This window comes from Diabrotica virgifera, chromosome 2 (genome assembly GCF_917563875.1).
Source record: "Diabrotica virgifera virgifera chromosome 2, PGI_DIABVI_V3a".
In the NCBI taxonomy this organism is placed as follows: Eukaryota; Metazoa; Arthropoda; class Insecta; order Coleoptera; family Chrysomelidae; genus Diabrotica; species Diabrotica virgifera.
The window spans coordinates 15,348,246-15,367,998 of NC_065444.1; the positions used below are offsets into that span (position 1 = coordinate 15,348,246).

Sequence of the window (19,753 nt, forward strand, 5' to 3'; positions counted from 1 at the left end):
AGAAAGTATAAATCATCATAGACCAAAACTTAGATGTGTACAATATTTTCTTCTTCTACGGCACTACAGCCCAAATTGAGCCTTGGCCTCCTTTATTTTTTGCCTCCACTCTTGCTTGTCTGTGGCTGCTCTTTTCCATACACGGACTCCTAAAAGGGCTTGTGCGTCGCTGTTTACTGTGTCTTCCCAGCGCTTTCTTGGCTTTCCAACCGGTCTCTTTCCCTGCATTCTAGCATTCAGTGCTCTTTTTGGTAGCCTATCCTCTCCCATTCTTATCACATGTCCGGCCCATTGCAATATTTGTATTCTAATGAAGTCTGACAGGGGTGAGTTTCCTTATAAAGTTGATAAAGTTCGTTGTTGTATCGACTTCTGAAGATTCTGTTTTCCCTCACAGGTCCTAGTATTCTCCTCAGTATTTCCTTTCGAATGTGTCGAGTTTGTTTTTGGATGTTTCTTTCAGGACCCATGCTTCACTGCCATATTGGTCGAATTAAGATTTTATAAATTCTCATATGGGAGAGGGCAAAATAAGCTCTGTTTGCCTGCATTCTCTTCCGTATTTCTCCATCTTCTGATCCGTCGGCATATATTTCTACTCCCAGGTATGTAAACTTTCCAACCGTTTCAATGTCACCTTCATGTATAATGTTTTGTGGGACTATATTTCTTCTCGTCTGTCATTATTTTTGTTTTTTCTATGTTAATTTCCAGACCTAGCATTTTTGTTTGTGTTTTTAACTCTGCGTATGTTTCCTGTGCTCCTGTTGATGTTCTACTCATAATATTAATATCATAGGCATAAGCGGCCAGTTGAACCGTTCGGTTGGTCAGTAGGTTTCCTCGTCCAGTTTGCATTTGCCTAACCGCATACTCCAGTGCCAGGTTAAACAATGTTGGGGCCAGCCCATCTCCCTGCTTTAGTCCCTGCGAAATTTTGAAAAAGTCTGTCCGGTGGTTTTGTATTCGTACACATGCCTGAGTTTCATCCATTGTGGCTTTAATGAGTCTTATTAGCTTGTGTGGTATTGCCAATTCAGCCAATATATAGTATAGTTTGTTCCTTTTGACTGAGTCGTATGCCTGTTTGAAGTCTACAAACACGTTGTGAACATCAATATCGTGTTCCCATGATTTGCTCAAGATCTGTTTAACTGTAAATATTTGATCCAGTGTCGATCTTCCCGTCGGAAGCCCGTCTGATACTCTCCAATAATATTTTCTGCTAGTGGTTGGAGCCGCTGGTTTATCATATACGTGAGGACTTTATATGCTGTATATAGTAGAGAGATTGTGGCGTTCCGCCCCTTATAGAATCAAGTATTGTTGGGAAGATAATATTTAATCATTGAAAATATTATTTAAATATTTTCGGGATTAATTTCTTTCAATGTTTATTAAGATACAACGTAAAGCAAAAACATAATTGTTAAATGCTTACTGATGTCACATTTAAACGTGGCAACCTTGGTTCCCTCGCGTTGACAGTTAATGATTAGGAGAGGGGTACGAAGAACTTCAGCTGGTAACTGAAGGCCGTGAACGGGTCATTGTTCTCCAGTGTACGGTTTAGGTAGCGGGGTCGTTTGAACGAAATTATTCACCTATAATTCAAAGTTCCAAATGTATTAAAGATTACCATAAATACTATAGTGAAGTTATCCAGCAGTGAACAGTGAAGTTGAAGAATTTTGGAGAATATTATATACAATGAGTTCCGCCCCGCACCTACCATGAAATCTTAAGGTCACCTAACAACCACACCAAGGCCAGACCACACTGAGAGAAACAATCACTAGGCGACCAGCCTGGATTATTTCCACACATTTTCGTTTGAGTACCTCCAGCTGCTTTCCACCAGTCTTGAGTACCTTCAGCTGCTTTCTACCAGTCTTCCTCTCCTGTACCTCCAGCAGGACAGCTGCTAGCGAGAGTTAGCACCCTTGGGTGCTCATTACATCAACTCGAAGATTGTGTAAAAGGGGTTTGTTTGGGAACAGTTACTGTGCTATTAGTAAAGACAGACTGTTTTTGTGATATTTAGTACATTTTTATAGTTCAATTGCACACACATTTTTCTTGTTTTATATTTTATGGTATTTTTTCCTTAACAACATAATATTTAATTAATAGCGTTCCCCAATACTCTGCAATATCTAAGGTAAAGATCTCTGAGCTCAGATATTTTCCCCTACAATAGTAGTCGGTACTCCTATTTTGATTATTTTTATGCTGGTTTCCATTTTTATATAATTATTTAAACTCATTTCATTATTTTAGTATAGGTTGAATTAGATTTTTCAAAATTAACTTCAGACATTATTCAAAATTTCAATTATTAACTTTATTTTAACTTTAACTCATTAAATTCCTATAAACTTCTGGACTCGATTCCCTCAGAATCGTTTCTGGTTTCACTTGCTATTATTATTATAAACTACGAGTTAGAAAAGGATCTGTTGTATCCAACCGTAAGTTTATTTATTCGATAAAGGCTTGTGCCTGTCCAACTCACATTGAGTTATTTATATATTATTTACCATATCAGGTAGTATTTAATTAAGGTGTACGTATTATAAACGTACAATTATTAGTTGGTGAAGGTTCTACTAACCTAGGTGTAAGTTGTACTTTCTGTATTAGAGGTACCCTTCTTCAGATTTTCTAACCTTATTAAGATTATTCTTAGATCACATTTGTGTGATAATTTTGTAATTGACTTTCACTAGTATCATTTTTTTTGTCATTTTAGAGTCACAAACTAGTTACTTGTCTTAACTCGGAGATTGTGAACATCTAGTAGTTAAATTTAATAAATTTATATTTATTGTGCATATTTTTTTTTCTCATATTACTCCTTTATATTTGTACATTTAATATACTTTTATTACAAATTTAATATACTCTATAGCAGCGTAGAATACCTGGAAGAGGGTTAACCCAGTTATCCTTCTTCTGGCGCCCAAAAATCTATTCTAATTTCATTATATTATTATATTTACCCTATCTACTTTGTGAACATTGTCTTAATATCTTCTTTTCTAGCCATCATTGACATTTCCTTTAATTTATTGTCCAGCCAGAAATAGCCGTGCAAATTGGCCGAATCCTTCCTTGAGTGTCAAGTGGCCATTCTCCTGCATATTGAGCTAGCTATTCAAGTTACATCTATCTATTCATAATTTTCATCTTCAGTCCTATATCAATTCTATACTCTTCGTCTTAGCATCTTTCCATACAAGTACTACTGCAAAGTAGTATTTGAGACTTCAGCTTCTTCAACGCAGAAGCCATATTGTGGTTCCTTTGGCTACATTAAGTAGATCTTCTTTTTCCTACTTCTGTTGGAGTTTATCACTCTCTGTACATTCACTCCAACAGAAAATCTTCTTCTATCTGGTTACATCGGCTTCCCAACGTGGTGGCCTTATTTTTGGTCTGAGACAGTATTCATTTAGGTCAATTCTTCTCTTTTTATCTCAAGTTTCTTTGTTATTTCCGTTTGGTATCTCTATACACATCTTGTTACTTATTTATTTTATTCTTAATTTCTGATACATATCAGGTATTCTTATACGCTGTTTTGATTTTTGTTTATATTTTGGGACCTCATTATAGTATAGGTTTGTGCAACTTACATTCTGGGTTAAATTTGAATTTTTATTGGGAACTTATATTTAATATTGCTATTAATAATATAATTCATATAACGTAATTTTATTTCTTCAGTCAATAGTGGTATAGTTGGAGGTACAACTAAGTGTTGATTATTATTATTAGATATATATATTTTTTTTCTAGAGTGGTGGTAAGTTACATATAAATAAAAATTTACTTCCAGTATTTAGGTAGTAGGTTTACTTGAGTATACATTGTTTATTGGATTATTTATCCATTTATTTGATCTTATATATTTATTTGATCTTATTATTTGATTATATACTGCATTATATATATATATATATATATATATATATATATATATATATATATATATATATATATATTTTTTTTGCTGGCCATTTTGATTTTGTTGGTGTGTTGCTAATATTTTCTCGGTATATATTATATATATTTTGCGTGCAAACTTAGGTATCTTTCATACTTCTGTTCTTTGGACTATTTGTCAATAATTTTGCTCTCATCATGTGTGCTTTTAAAGCTGAACATCTTCTGGTGGATGAATTGGATTATGAATTAAAGATTAGGGACATAATGCCCGAGGAGTCGACAACTGTCGATAAAAAACGCAATCTTCTGAGAGGTGCTTTGAAACAAGAAGAAGGCAATAGGAGTTTTCTCCAAATTTCAGCTGTATCCATTCCTTTTGAGGAACAACAGAAAGGAATCACTGACACATTGGACAGCTTGTCTAAAAAAATTGAAAAGTTTAGGGGAACTGTAAAGGATACAGAGTATGCGCGATTAACATCTCGTCTAGGCCATATTTCTGCCCGTGTACACTTGTTACACTGTCCTACAGAAGAACAGGAACCTTTCAAGAAATCTGTTTCTCTTAGAATATTAACACTAGAGGGTGAACTTGATTCTAGAGTTAACCCCATAGCTACCTCTACTCCTAATGCTCCAGTCAATGTATCTAGTTTCACTTACTCCAAACCTGTGCAAATACACAAATGGGGTATTTCCTTTTCAGGTGAAAAACAGCACACTGATGTGATGTCATTTTTGGAAAGGGTTGAATGTCTTCGAGTATCTAGAGGTGTTTCTGAAGAGGATTTGTTTGCTGCATCTGCTGAACTGTTCACCGGGACAGCTTTTACCTGGTTTAGGAATAATAGGGGTAATTTTTCTTGTTGGTCTGATCTGATTAAAAAGTTGAAGTCAGATTTTCTTCCGTACTCGATCCAGGACGACCTACTAGATCAAATTAAGAATCATAAGCAGAAACCTGGGGAATCTGTTACTATGTTTATTAATACTATATTAGGTATGTGTAGTCGTTTAGACACTCCTTTGTCAGATTTAGCTAAAATTAAAATCATCCTTAAATGTCTATTACCCTTTTATCATCAACAATTAGCTCTTATGGACATTCAGAACATTGATGACCTTACTATAAAGTGCAAACGTTTGGAGGAAACTTTGTCCTGGTCTTCTCAACCTCCATCCACATCTCGATCCTCTTCTAACTCTTCTTCTCAGCCAACTTCCTTTAGGCAACGTTCTTGGCCAAATAAGGGCCATGATCATAATGTTTCGGTTGTTAGTTCTCTTGTCTGTTGGAATTGTGATCAGCCAGGTCACCCGTTTTACAATTGTGAGATTCCTCAAAATCGTATTTTCTGCCATGGTTGTGGCCGAGAGAACACCCTTAAAAGAAACTGTTCGAAGTGTTCGGGAAACGAGACTTCGGAGGTCCGTCCCCTGAACGTTTCTCCGTCCAACACCCAATCAGGGAATCCAACCCCATCGTCAAACGAAACTGCTGGACCAAGCACATCCAGCAACCCAAACCCATCTTCACGAAAAGGGAAAGGGGTGTCGTTCAAGAAAACAGCACACACCACAAAACAAAATTAAACCAGAAATTAATTTCTATAGATGATACGTTAGATTCGCTTGATTCAAATGATCACAGATGTTCATTTACAAATTCTTCTTTGATTGGTAGTGTTCAACGTAACAATAATAATTGTGATAGTGATGTAGTTCCATTATCTGTATTAGATTCTAGTTTTGTTAATGATGATGATACGTCTAGGTTAGGTCCATATAACGGTTCTAGACAACCAAATACTTTAGATCTGGATATTAATTCATTATTAGTTAGGAAACAAAATGATAATAGGCCATATCTTCCTATTCAAATTTTAGGACAATCGTGTTTAGCTTTGTTAGATAGTGGCTCTAATATTTCACTGATAGGGGCACATTCATTAAATTTATTGAAAAGTTCTAGTATTCCCATTATGCCCATTTCATCCTTGCAAGTATCTACTGCAGATGGTACAGTTCAGTCCATTACGGGCAAACTCCAAATTGAAATCACTGTGGCAGATTTATGTAGAGAAATTACATTTTATGTTATTCCTTCCGTGCAAAATTCTATAATTCTAGGTATGGACTTTTTCAATGCTTTCAATAGCACCTTAAGTTGTTCTGATTTTTCTTTTTCCATATCTGAATTTAATTTATCTACCCTTAGTGCTATCCATGATTTTTCTAGTTTATCTAGCTCTGAACAAAGGCAATTAGAGAGCATGATCTCTAAATTTACTACTCTTTCTTCAAAAGACAAACTAGGTCGTACGTCTTTAATATCTCACACTATTGAGGTGGGAAATCCTACTCCGTTCAGATTATATCAGTATCCTATACCTCAAGCCTGGCAGGCAGATTTAGAAAAAGAAGTAGATTCGATGCTTGCTTTAAATATCATAGAACATTCAACGTCGTCCTATTGTTCCCCACTCTGGTTAACAAAGAAGAAGGATGGATCCTTCAGGATCTGCTTTGATGGTCGAAAACTAAACAGTATCACCACTAACAGGGATGCTTATCCAATTCCCCGAATCGACGTGATTTTGAGCAAACTTCAGAATGCCAAATACATCTCTTCGATTGATTTGTCTAAGGCCTTTTTACAGATCCCACTGAGTGAAGAGAGCAAGAAATATACTGCTTTTGCTGTCAGTGGTAAAGGATTATTCCAGTTTGTCACCATGCCTTTCGGTCTTGTTTCTGCTCCTCAGACAATGTGTCGTCTGATGGATTTAGTCATTGGTCCACAGTTAGAGCCCTATGTTTTCTATTATTTGGACGATATTTTGGTTGTCACTCCTGATTTTTCCCTTCATATGGAAATTTTAGATAAGTTATTTTTACGTCTTAAGGAAGCTAATCTAACGATCAATCTGGATAAATGTCAGTTTTGTCGTCCTAGTCTTAAGTTCTTGGGTTATGTTGTGGATAACCAGGGGCTAAGGACTGATCCTGAGAAAATAGTTGCTATCAAAAATTTTCCTATACCTAAGACCACCACCCAAGTCCGTAGGATATTGGGAATGTGTGGCTATTATCGCCGGTTTGTACCGTCCTACTCTACCTTGTTGTCACCTCTTACTGATCTTTTGAAGAACAGGAAAAAGGGACAGACCATTACTTGGACTCCTGAGGCCGATGAAGCTTTTAGGCGCGTTAAAGATGCTTTAACGAGCGCTCCGGTCATGATGTCACCTAATTTTGATGAGCACTTTTATCTGATGACAGATTGCTCTAATACCGCTTCTGGTGGCGTATTATTTCAGTTGAAAGATGGCTCTGAACACCCCATAGCGTATACTAGTAAGAAGTTGAATAAGGCCCAGAAAAACTATTCAACTACAGAGAAAGAACTTTTAGCTATCATCCATGGGTTAGAAGCATTCCGTTATTATCTGGAAGGTCGTAATTTCACTATAATTACTGACCATAGTTCCTTGGTATGGCTTCATAGTATGAAAAACCCTTCTCAGAGGCTTTCTCGATGGATATGCAAACTGGCTGCATATTCATATAAGATTGTCCATAGAAAGGCAAACGGGGTAGTGGTCGCAGATGCTCTTTCACGTGTCCATGATATTAATGTTCTAGATCTGTCTTCTTTAACTCCTGATGCGTGGTATCAGAATATGATTGATAGGGTTACTCAGGACCCACAAAAATATCCTGATTTTAAGGTAGAGAATAATGTTCTGTATAAACACATCTTAAGTCCGATAGAGTCCTTATCCAATATGTCGGAGTGGAAAATTGTTGTACCTACGCCAAATAGGGAAAATATTCTGCATATGTTTCATGATGAAGTTACGGCTGGTCATTTTGGTTTCTATAAGACTTATCACCGTATTGCCGAATTATATTATTGGCCTGGCATGCGGAAGTCTATTAAAAGGTACATTTCTAAATGCATGGTTTGTGCTACTTGTAAACCAAGTAACCTACCACAAGCGGGACTTATGGGTTCCTTCAGGAACATCAATTTTCCTTGGCAGATGATCTCAATGGATCTCATTGGACCGTATCCTCGGAGCTACAAGGGTAATACCTATTGCCTGGTAGTTGTGGATTATTTCACTAAATTTCCTTTAGTTTGTCCTCTTCGTCAGGCCACAACTCCAGCAATTTTAAAATATTTGGAGGAACAAGTCTTTCTGGTGTATGGTGTTCCCCAAATTGTGTCGTGTGACAATGGTCCTCAGTTTGTATCAAAGGCCTTTAAAGATCTTTTAGCTAAATATAAGGTTCAAAAGACCTTTTACAATGCTGCCTACCATCCACAAGCAAATCATACTGAGAGAGTAAATCGCAGTATTGTCACAGCTCTAAGGTCCTATACCTACCCGGATCACCGAGCTTGGGATCAATATATCCATTCCATAGCTCAGGCCATAAGGACTTCTGTCCATGAAGTGACCCAGTGCTCCCCAGCATATCTGAATTTTGGTAGGAATGTTGCGTTATCAGGTGATTATTTTGGATTAATTTCAGACAATTCCGAAAACCTTCCTCAAATATCTGAGAAACTTCATCGCTTAGATGATCTCCAGACGTTACCTCATATTTTCTCAGACATTAGGAAGAAGTTAAAAACTTCTTACCTAAGGAACCAGCAGCACTATAATTTGAGGAAACGAGATCTGCGATTCTTTGTTGGTGATCGAGTCTTAAAGCGCAATTTTGTCAAATCCAGTAAGGGTGATGCCATTTCTGCAAAGTTTTGCCAGAAATATGTTCCATGTACTGTATTAAGGGTAGTATCTCCTTTGATTTATGAATTAAAGGACAATTCGACTAATAAGCGAATTGGTCAATTTCATGTAAAGGATTTATTGCCTGACAATACCATGGACGATGCTGATTCAACTTCATCGGAAGAAGATTAGCTTAACAGGGTTGTTGAGCTAATCCCTTCCTGTGGTTGCCCTTAGTTCGTTTTTATTATGGATTAGAATTAGTTTTAATTTTTTAATCACTCGATAGTGCACGTCCATAGTTCAAGTTTCATCCTTCAGCATGGTTTAATGACTTCTCACTTCTTAAGTACTAGGTACCGAATTATTAATACTACTTATATGAGTTATCATTTTTTTTGTATTATGAAGTTCATTTTTAATCATTAGGGATCAATACTCTCAAGTATTAATCCAGCCAGTAGTATTACTAAGTTTGATAAACTTCACTTGTACTTTTAGTTTGCTTACTGAACCTCTTACCAAAAAAAAAGGTTGTTGATTATTAGACATTTGGATATGTAGGCCCATACAGGTACTCTTGCTAATACAGATGGAACTATGTTACACTGCCATATCTTAGGTTGTCATATTTTGGTTAGTTGTTTATCTACTTATTATTATTTTTTATATATATCCTTTTATATCATGTTATTGGACTTGCCATATTGGAAAGATGTGGTCGTGAATTTGTTATTGGGTTACTCTATTGACATTTGTCACTGATATTACAATAATTCAGATCCTTGCTTTCTCCACAGTATAATTCTGGAATTTGTTGGAATTTAGAGGTATATATTATGAATTCTTGAATCTTTCATATTTCTTCTTAGACACTAGTCTGTTGATGCTCAAAGTAGGTGAATACGTGGGTTCGAAGTTCAGCAAGGCGCCATTGCTATCCGATTTCGCAATCTATGTCTTTCATTGAAGAGTAGACAGATGTTTATCTATCATAATATTTCTGGTCAGGGAATGTCTGCAGCATGTCCTAACCACTCTTGTGTAATTAGTCCAAATATTCCAGGTATACTACCACATGAGTTTGTTTATTTTATGTCTCTTGGTTAATAATAGTATAGTGATGCTTGGACTCTCCCGATACTTAGAGTCATGAATGTTAGTAATTAACCTGCTTGGACAAATGATTGATTTTTTTTTTTGTATATCACCACTTCTTACCTTTGGCATCAGTTGTTGCTTAGATTCAGGAGTATTTCCTGGATAATTCTATGTATGCGAGAATGCATGAATCTGCAGTTTTATTCAAAATTGGTAGCTCATTCTCGTCATATTTTTTTTTATCATGGAGTCATAGAACTTATATAAGTTCATCCTTTAGTGCTATTATTTAGTTCAGATAGGCTCACATTACCGGATGAGGGTAGATGTAGAGCTAATTTAGTTGATTTACTTAGTATTAGTGAGAATTGGTCCATAAACCTTCCTGATCGTTCTTCTTTGGATATGCTTTTGTGAATCTGGTGTCCATTGATAGTCCGATTTTGGATGAAGTGTCCGATTCTTCACTTATTTATTTATATGATTTAGTATTGATGTGAATTGGTCCATAAATCTTCCTGGTCGTTCTTCATTGGATATGCTTTTGTGAATCTGGTGTCCATTGATAGTCCGACTTTGGATTGAGTGTCCGATTCCACATTTATTTTGGTTACTGTATTTGCATTCCTTTGGTATGTTTAGTATTTATATTATTTGGTATTGGTGAGAATTGCTCCATAAATATTCCTGATTGTTCTTCTCTGGATATGCTATTACGAATCTGGTGTCCATTGCTAGTTCAATTTAGGATTGAGTGTTCGATTCTTCACTTATTCTAGTTATTGATTTATTGGGTCTTATTTTAGTATATTTACTTGTGTTATTCTACGAATTGGCTCACACCTTTGCCTGGTTGTCCGTCCTTGGATATACCCATTATAAATCTGATGTCCATGGATAGTTCAACTTTGGATTTAGTGCCAATTCGACACTTATTTGTCATTATAAATTATGTCTCATCTTTAGGTTGTTTGGCTTTTAAGAAAAAAAAACCAGTCACTTTTACTAGGACTTCGGGTCACATATTGCAATTTCTGTTATTTGCTGCAGTGACCATCCTACCTTCCCTTGATTATTAGTTGTGATTATTTGTAATCTTGCGAATCAGCGGGGAATGATACACTACCACTACTTTAGTTTAATACTCCCTAATAGGGAAAAAAAAAATTCGATTAATTTTTTTTTTTTCGTAGTCGACGGGGAATGTGGCGTTCCGCCCCTTATAGAATCAAGTATTGTTGGGAAGATAATATTTAATCATTGAAAATATTATTTAAATATTTTCGGGATTAATTTCTTTCAATGTTTATTAAGATACAACGTAAAGCAAAAACATAATTGTTAAATGCTTACTGATGTCACATTTAAACGTGGCAACCTTGGTTCCCTCGCGTTGACAGTGAATGATTAGGAGAGGGGTACGAAGAACTTCAGCTGGTAACTGAAGGCCGTGAACGGGTCATTGTTCTCCAGTGTACGGTTTAGGTAGCGGGGTCGTTTGAACGAAATTATTCACCTATAATTCAAAGTTCCAAATGTATTAAAGATTACCATAAATACTATAGTGAAGTTATCCAGCAGTGAACAGTGAAGTTGAAGAATTTTGGAGAATATTATATACAATGAGTTCCGCCCCGCACCTACCATGAAATCTTAAGGTCACCTAACAACCACACCAAGGCCAGACCACACTGAGAGAAACAATCACTAGGCGACCAGCCTGGATTATTTCCACACATTTTCGTTTGAGTACCTCCAGCTGCTTTCCACCAGTCTTGAGTACCTTCAGCTGCTTTCTACCAGTCTTCCTCTCCTGTACCTCCAGCAGGACAGCTGCTAGCGAGAGTTAGCACCCTTGGGTGCTCATTACATCAACTCGAAGATTGTGTAAAAGGGGTTTGTTTGGGAACAGTTACTGTGCTATTAGTAAAGACAGACTGTTTTTGTGATATTTAGTACATTTTTATAGTTCAATTGCACACACATTTTTCTTGTTTTATATTTTATGGTATTTTTTCCTTAACAACATAATATTTAATTAATAGCGTTCCCCAATACTCTGCAATATCTAAGGTAAAGATCTCTGAGCTCAGATATTTTCCCCTACAATAGTAGTCGGTACTCCTATTTTGATTATTTTTATGCTGGTTTCCATTTTTATATAATTATTTAAACTCATTTCATTATTTTAGTATAGGTTGAATTAGATTTTTCAAAATTAACTTCAGACATTATTCAAAATTTCAATTATTAACTTTATTTTAACTTTAACTCATTAAATTCCTATAAACTTCTGGACTCGATTCCCTCAGAATCGTTTCTGGTTTCACTTGCTATTATTATTATAAACTACGAGTTAGAAAAGGATCTGTTGTATCCAACCGTAAGTTTATTTATTCGATAAAGGCTTGTGCCTGTCCAACTCACATTGAGTTATTTATATATTATTTACCATATCAGGTAGTATTTAATTAAGGTGTACGTATTATAAACGTACAATTATTAGTTGGTGAAGGTTCTACTAACCTAGGTGTAAGTTGTACTTTCTGTATTAGAGGTACCCTTCTTCAGATTTTCTAACCTTATTAAGATTATTCTTAGATCACATTTGTGTGATAATTTTGTAATTGACTTTCACTAGTATCATTTTTTTTGTCATTTTAGAGTCACAAACTAGTTACTTGTCTTAACTCGGAGATTGTGAACATCTAGTAGTTAAATTTAATAAATTTATATTTATTGTGCATATTTTTTTTTCTCATATTACTCCTTTATATTTGTACATTTAATATACTTTTATTACAAATTTAATATACTCTATAGCAGCGTAGAATACCTGGAAGAGGGTTAACCCAGTTATCCTTCTTCTGGCGCCCAAAAATCTATTCTAATTTCATTATATTATTATATTTACCCTATCTACTTTGTGAACATTGTCTTAATATCTTCTTTTCTAGCCATCATTGACATTTCCTTTAATTTATTGTCCAGCCAGAAATAGCCGTGCAAATTGGCCGAATCCTTCCTTGAGTGTCAAGTGGCCATTCTCCTGCATATTGAGCTAGCTATTCAAGTTACATCTATCTATTCATAATTTTCATCTTCAGTCCTATATCAATTCTATACTCTTCGTCTTAGCATCTTTCCATACAAGTACTACTGCAAAGTAGTATTTGAGACTTCAGCTTCTTCAACGCAGAAGCCATATTGTGGTTCCTTTGGCTACATTAAGTAGATCTTCTTTTTCCTACTTCTGTTGGAGTTTATCACTCTCTGTACATTCACTCCAACAGAAAATCTTCTTCTATCTGGTTACAAGATTCCACGGTAGTTTTTGCACTGGAGTTTGTCTCCTTTTTTATAGATCGGGCATACTATACTTTTCTTCCAGTCGTCGGGTATTTTCTCTTCTTGCCATATGTCTTTATGAGCGCGTGGATGTGACTTGCTAGGTGGTCGCCACCTACCTTATACAGTTCTGCTGGTATTTCGTCAACACCCGGAGTTTTATTGTTTTTCTGGGCCTTAATAGCTTCGAGAACTTCCTCTATAGTTGGAGCTTCTAGTCCATTATCTACTTCATTCTCTTCTACGTAGTTCATACCCATTTCATCTTCCATGTCTACTTGTGTTCCAAGTAGGGTCTGAAAATAATGCTTCCAGGTTTCTGTGACTTTCTGTTGGTCACTGATTATTTGCCCACTTTCATCTTTACATAGACTTGTTTGAGGTTTATACCCACTTCTTATCTTTTTTTGGTATTCGTATGCCTCTCTAATTTCGTTGTTTTTGAAATTTTCTTCCATTTTTTCTATTTGTCTATTTTCATAGGCTCTCTTTTTCTTTCCACATATCTTGTTAGTCCTGTCGCCAGGGGGGTCACAACGGCCTTCTTAATTCAGATGGACTTACCCAAGTTTTTTTTATGCATTTTGGCCCGTAGAACACGAATTTTTTGGGTAACAGTTGATCCGGATGTCGATAAGATTGTTATAAACAAAGAAGTTGAGGAATTACATAACAGCGATTTCTCGCAAAACAAAACATTTTTTTGTATTTTTTGGGCCATTCTAACCAAAAAATGTTAATACAAGTTTTTTCGTAGGATGCATAGTTTCCGAGATAAACGCGGTTGAACTTTCAAAAAATCGAAAAATTGCAATTTTTGAACCCGAATAACCTTTGAATAAAAAATAAAATAGCAATTCTGCTTACCGCCTTTAAAAGTTTGAGTCAAGTTATATCTGTTTTGAATATTTGCATTGCTAAAAATTTATTTTTTGATTGTTAAAAAAAGCTATAAACACATAGTGTTTCCCGTGCTTAATACATGCGTTTTAATGCATGCCCCGCATGCACTTTTACCTCTTCTACCTACTCGTTCGATTTTAAATGAGAAATCATTGAAAACATCACTCAAGCACTAGGTGTTTATAGCTTTTTTTTTAGCAATAAAATAATAATTTTTTAGCAATACAAATAATTAAAACCGATATAATTTGACTTGAACTTTCAAATGCGGTAAGCAGAATTGCTATTTTATTTTTTGATCAAAAGTTATTCGGGTTCAAAAATTGCAATTTTTCGATTTTTTGAAAGTTCAACCGCGTTTATCTCGAAAACTATGCATCCTACAAAAAAATTTGTAGGATCATTTTTTGGTTAGAATGGCCCAAAAAATACAAAAAAAATGTTTTGTTTTGCGAGAAATCTCTGTGATGTGATTCCTCAACTTCTTGGTTTATAACAATCTTATCGACATGCGGATCAACTGTTACCCAAAAAATTCGTGTTCTACAGGTCAAAATACATAAAAAAAACTTGGGTAAGTCCATCTGAATACAGGAGGCCGTTGTACCCCCCCTGGCGACAGGACTATGTCTGCTTTCCGTCTTGCGACTTCAAATAATGTTCGTCTTTCCCGTGTTCTTCTTGTTATGTACATGTGTGCTTCATTTCTTTCCTCTATTGCTTGTCTGCACTCGTCATCAAACCATGCTCCTCTTCTCTCCTTTTTCTTGTTTCCCAGGGTGGACGCTGCTGCTGTCAGCACTGCCGTTTTGATATTACTCCATTTGCCCTCTATGGAGTGCAGTTCTAGCGTCTTTAACTCATTTACGACTTCTTGTTCGAACTTCTCTTTACATTCCTGGATCTCCAGTTTTTCCAGGTCCAGTTTGTTTGTTCTTTGTTGTCTTTCGTTTCTTTCCCTGTTAACTCTGCATCTAAATTTGGTTTGTAGTAAAAGATGGTCTGATCCACAGCATGCTCCTCGTCGTGTTCTCACATCGGAGATACTACTGGCTACCCTTTTGTCTATCAGCACATGGTCAATTTGATTGGCTGTGATTCCATCTGGTGAAATCCATGTCATTTTATCTATGTCTTTATGTGGGAAGTATGTGGAACTTATAACCATGTTCTCACTGGTGGCTGGGATTTGAAATCAACAATTCAAGCACATTTTTGTAAATTATTTTTTTGAAACTATGTATGGTAGATTTGTTTTATTTTTAAATTAAATAACGTTAAATAAACATATTCGGGACAATTCAAAGAATATACAAAACAAATTTCAAGGCAAAATATTGACAAATAAACCAACGCAATGATGGCAAATTACAGACACCTCCTTTACAAAAAAATGGATTTTGCGGTAGACGTCAGAACTCGTTATTGGATCATGTGAAACAAAAAATTCAAAAATATTTTATTAGCGTATAAGTTTCTCGAGGTAGCGCTGTCGAGTTTTGAAATGCACACCTGAATATGTTTTTGAATCACGGAGTAATTTACAAAAGAGATGGGGAACATATGTTGAACGTTTCTCACTACGCTCAAGCGCGCTGGCGTGAAGCTGCTGCAAAGTGAGTCGAGGGTAGGAATATTTAACATGCTGTATTCCCGGTAATTTTGCTCCAATACTGCAACTTTCAAAAGATATTCTTGATGTTATGTACTATTATTTAAAATAATAAATTTTCATACTATGCACCCTTAAGTAAACAAAAATGAGTATTTATTTTTATTTCAGAGTTTTCAAAGAAGCTAGAAGAGTAAACGAACCTGGTTGGTTCGAAGACCAGCTGCCAGCTTTGAGGGCATATGCGAAACAGCTATTGCGACTGGTCGTAGTCATTAAGAAGAAAGCCAATAACCGTGTACATATATTAATAAGCGAACGAACGTCGTGGCATCTTCCCGCCTGTGAAATTCATCCCAATAAAAGTATACATTCCACTCTTAAGACGTTTATGGTAGAATTGTTCGGGGCAGAGGTGCCGCAACATAGACCATGTGGATTATTGTCGGTGAGTTTGTTTACATTACGCTCTTTAAATCATAAACGTTCAATAATTCAAACTCAAAAGTCCACTGCTTAACATAGCGACGGCCTAATTAAGAAACCACGTAACTCACATTATCCTGTTTTTACAGGAGTAACAAAAAACTAAATAAACTTGAAAAAGTAGGACTTACTGACTTTATATTTTTAAAAACACCAATATAAATTTAATTCTAATATCTGTAGGATCTTTTCTTTGTATAAATATACCTAATACAATTATTTATTGGAGTTAGGAGTTTTTCCAGATTTAGTTACGGAGTTACGTTGTATTACTTTAACAGACACGTGGTAAATACTTTAACAGTATGTTGGTAAGTAACAAAACCCGTAACTCCGCAGAATAGGAAACTAACCAAACATTTTGATTTGTAAGCAAACCAAGTACCTATAATGCCCTTGGAATTTATCGATTTGCTAATATATTTGAGCTTAAACAGGCGAGAATAAGCTGAGGTTAGAACATTAAAGTAACTTACCATCAAATTTGAGAGTCACTTGATGAACTGGAAACATACATTTACACAGGCAGAATGAATCAGCCAAACACCAAACAACGCACATGCTACACTATGGAAACAGGCTGCCACAGCCAGGAGTCACCAGGTTTGCATTAACAAATTTCCCACCAAAAAAGATACGTGTTTTGTTTTTATGATTTCTAGAATTAGTTAAATTTTTTTGGAGTTTATTGTTCAGGCAGCAATGTAGAGCTACCATAGATCATTGTCTCTCTCTCTCTTGGACCATCAGTCCTAGTGGAGTATTGGGCGCATCTGCGTTTCTTGGCCGATAGTGTAAGACGGCTGGTGGCCAGCACAGCGCGTCTTCTTGTGTTTATTCTCTGGTTAATCTGCGTACCAGTTCCTTCCATTCTCCTCTATTTCTTGCTTTGTTTTTCACTTCCCCCCAACTTAAGCCGATTCTGTTGTGTTCTCTGGTTACTGTTTTCTTCCAAGTATTATCTGGTCGTCCTCTCTGCCTTGTACCCTCAGGTTGATATTCGAGTGCTTGTCTTGTGATGTTACTAGGATCTTTTCTTAACGTATGGCCGATCCATTTCCATTTCTTCTGTCTGATTGTTGCTTTATACTGGTTTGTTTCGTTCGTTTCCATAGTTCTTAAGATCTTTCTTAAGGACCTATTTACAAAAGTCTGTAGCCTCTTTTTTGTGCTTTCGTCGTGCTTCCAAGTTTCTGCTCCGTAGAGTAATATGCTTTTTACACATGTATTGAATATATTGATTTTTATTGACTCTGTTATTTCACTTGTTTGCCAGATTTTATTTAACGCATTGAAGGCGAATTGTGCCTTCGTTATTCTTGCTTGTATGTCTTTCATGCATCCTCCTTTTCTTTCCATGATTGATCCCAAATAAGTGACTTTCTCTACTTCTTCAATTTCTTTGTCTTTTATTTTTATTTTGTTAATTTGCGGGTTATCATTTTTTAAGATTTTTGTCTTCTCTGTATTTATCCCGAGACCAATCATATCAGAGTACTGTGTTAGCTTATCGACTTTTGTTTGCATGTGAGTTCTGTGTTCTGTTAACAGGCAGACGTCGTCAGCAAATTCAAGATCTTCAAGCTGATTAAAGAGGTTCCATCTAATGCCTGTCCGATCATCCGTTACTTTCCTCATAATCCAGTCTACCAAGATAAGGAACAAAGTAGGAGATAAGATACAACCTTGTTTAACACCGCTTTCAATAGCTATTTCTTCTGTGATTGCTCCCTCGTGTTCTAGTCTAGCTTTATACCCATCATAAAACAGTTTGATCGGGTTAATAATTTTTGTTGGTAGACCATACTGTCTTAAAATTTTCCACATTTGTTCTCTGTTGACTCGGTCGAAAGCCTTTTTTAAAGTCGATAAAACTTAAATTTATGTCTTTCTGCCATTCATTAGCTTGTTCTAGGATGATTCTTAAGGTGCATATGTGATCTATAGTAGAGCGTTTAGCACGAAAGCCTGCTTGGTTACTTCTCAGTTTCTTGTCCAATTCTTCTTTCATTCTTTCGAGCAGAATTTTTGTTAGCACCTTGGATGAGGCGCTTAATAGAGTTATTGCACGCCAATTTTTACAGTTACTCAGATCTCCCTTCTTTGGTATTTTTATTATCAGTCCCTCTTTCCATTCTTGTGACAGTTCTTCGTTGGCCCATATTTTATTTAAGAGTTTATGTAGCATATCTATGGCTTGTTCGGTGTCTGCTTTTATCAGGTCGATAGGTAAATTATCTGTTCCTGCGGATTTGCCATTCTTTAATAATTTAAGTGCGTTGGCAATTTCCTCTCTTGTAATTACCCCAGTGTTAACCTCTAATTCTTGTATTTCAATTTGTTCATCCAATTCTTGGGTTCGGTCATGTTTGGCGTATATTTCTTCAAAGTATTCTCTCCATCTTTGAGTTATTTCTTTCTCAGATTTAATTAATTTTCCTTTTTTATCTTTTATTTCTCTTACACTTCTTGCTCGATTGCCTGTTAGGTTTCGTATAATCGTGTATTGTGTTCGTAGATCATTATCTTGTGCTGCTTTCTCTGCTGATTTTAGCATTTCGTTTATGTAATTCCTTTTATCGTTTCTGCATGCCTTTTTCACTTCTATGTTTTTTGCTTTGTATTTTCTTTCAAGGATCTCTTCTTCCCTTGTTCCTTCTTTTTGCAATATGTCTTTCTTGATTTTCTTTCTTTCTTCTATAAGCTGTAACGTGTCTTTAGTTATCCATTTTTTATTTTCACTTTTTTTCAACCCGATTGTTTCGTCTGCTGTCTTCATCATAACCTCTTTGAAGTTTTTCCATATTTCTTCCACAGAGTCTCCATTACAGTGGTGTATATTTCGGTTTACTTTAAGTCTGTCGGTGAATATTTTCCTTGTTTCTTCTTGGTTTAGGGTTTCTACATTGAATCTTTTTCTTCTGGTAGTCTTGCGATTATTTTCTCTGGCTAGTTTCATCTTTAATTGCGCCCTGATAAGCATGTGGTCCGAATCCACATCTGCACCCCTTAAGGCCCTGACATCTTGTAGCCAGCTTCTCCATTTTGATTCAATTAGTATATGGTCGATTTGGTTCTTATATCTACCACCCGGTGATTTCCAAGTTTCTTTGTGGATCTGCTTATGTTTAAAAATACTGCCACCTATAATGAGCTCATTCTGTTCACAGAATTCAATTAATCGATTTCCGTTGTTATTTTTCCTTCCTAGACCTTCTTTTCCTATAACATGTTCATATCCTATATTATCATTGCCAATCTTGGCATTGAAATCTAAAATTATCATTTTTATATCTCTTTTATACTTTTTGTTTATATTATTGTACGTTGCTTGCAATTTTTCATAAAACTCTTCCTCTTATGCATCATTATTTTCATTTGTAGGAGCGTAAACGTTGATCACTATTAGGTTATAGTACTTTGCTTTGAGTCTAGCCCAAATAATTCTCTCAGATGATGGTTCCCATTCCCTTAAAGCATTTTTCCTTCTTGAGATAAAAGTATTGCTACACCCTTTTCGTGTTTCGCATTTTCAGATGTATTCCCAGAATAAATCATTAATTTTTGGTCTCCTACTCGAGTTGATCCGCTGCCGTTCCAGTGTGTT

The 19,753-nt window shown here is 35.8% G+C and overlaps 1 protein-coding gene across 3 annotated transcripts in view; it reads left to right on the top strand.

Moving 5' to 3' along the window:
* LOC114345720 (8-oxo-dGDP phosphatase NUDT18) overlaps window positions 1-19,753 on the top strand; it is a 62,138-nt gene that overhangs the window by 34,539 nt on the left and 7,846 nt on the right. For all 3 annotated transcript variants that reach the window (XM_050643421.1, XM_050643420.1, XM_028296511.2), the window contains exon 4: window positions 15,832-16,108. In XM_050643421.1, coding sequence (XP_050499378.1) covers window positions 15,832-16,108 — 277 coding nt within the window. The remainder of the gene's footprint in view (window positions 1-15,831; window positions 16,109-19,753) is intronic.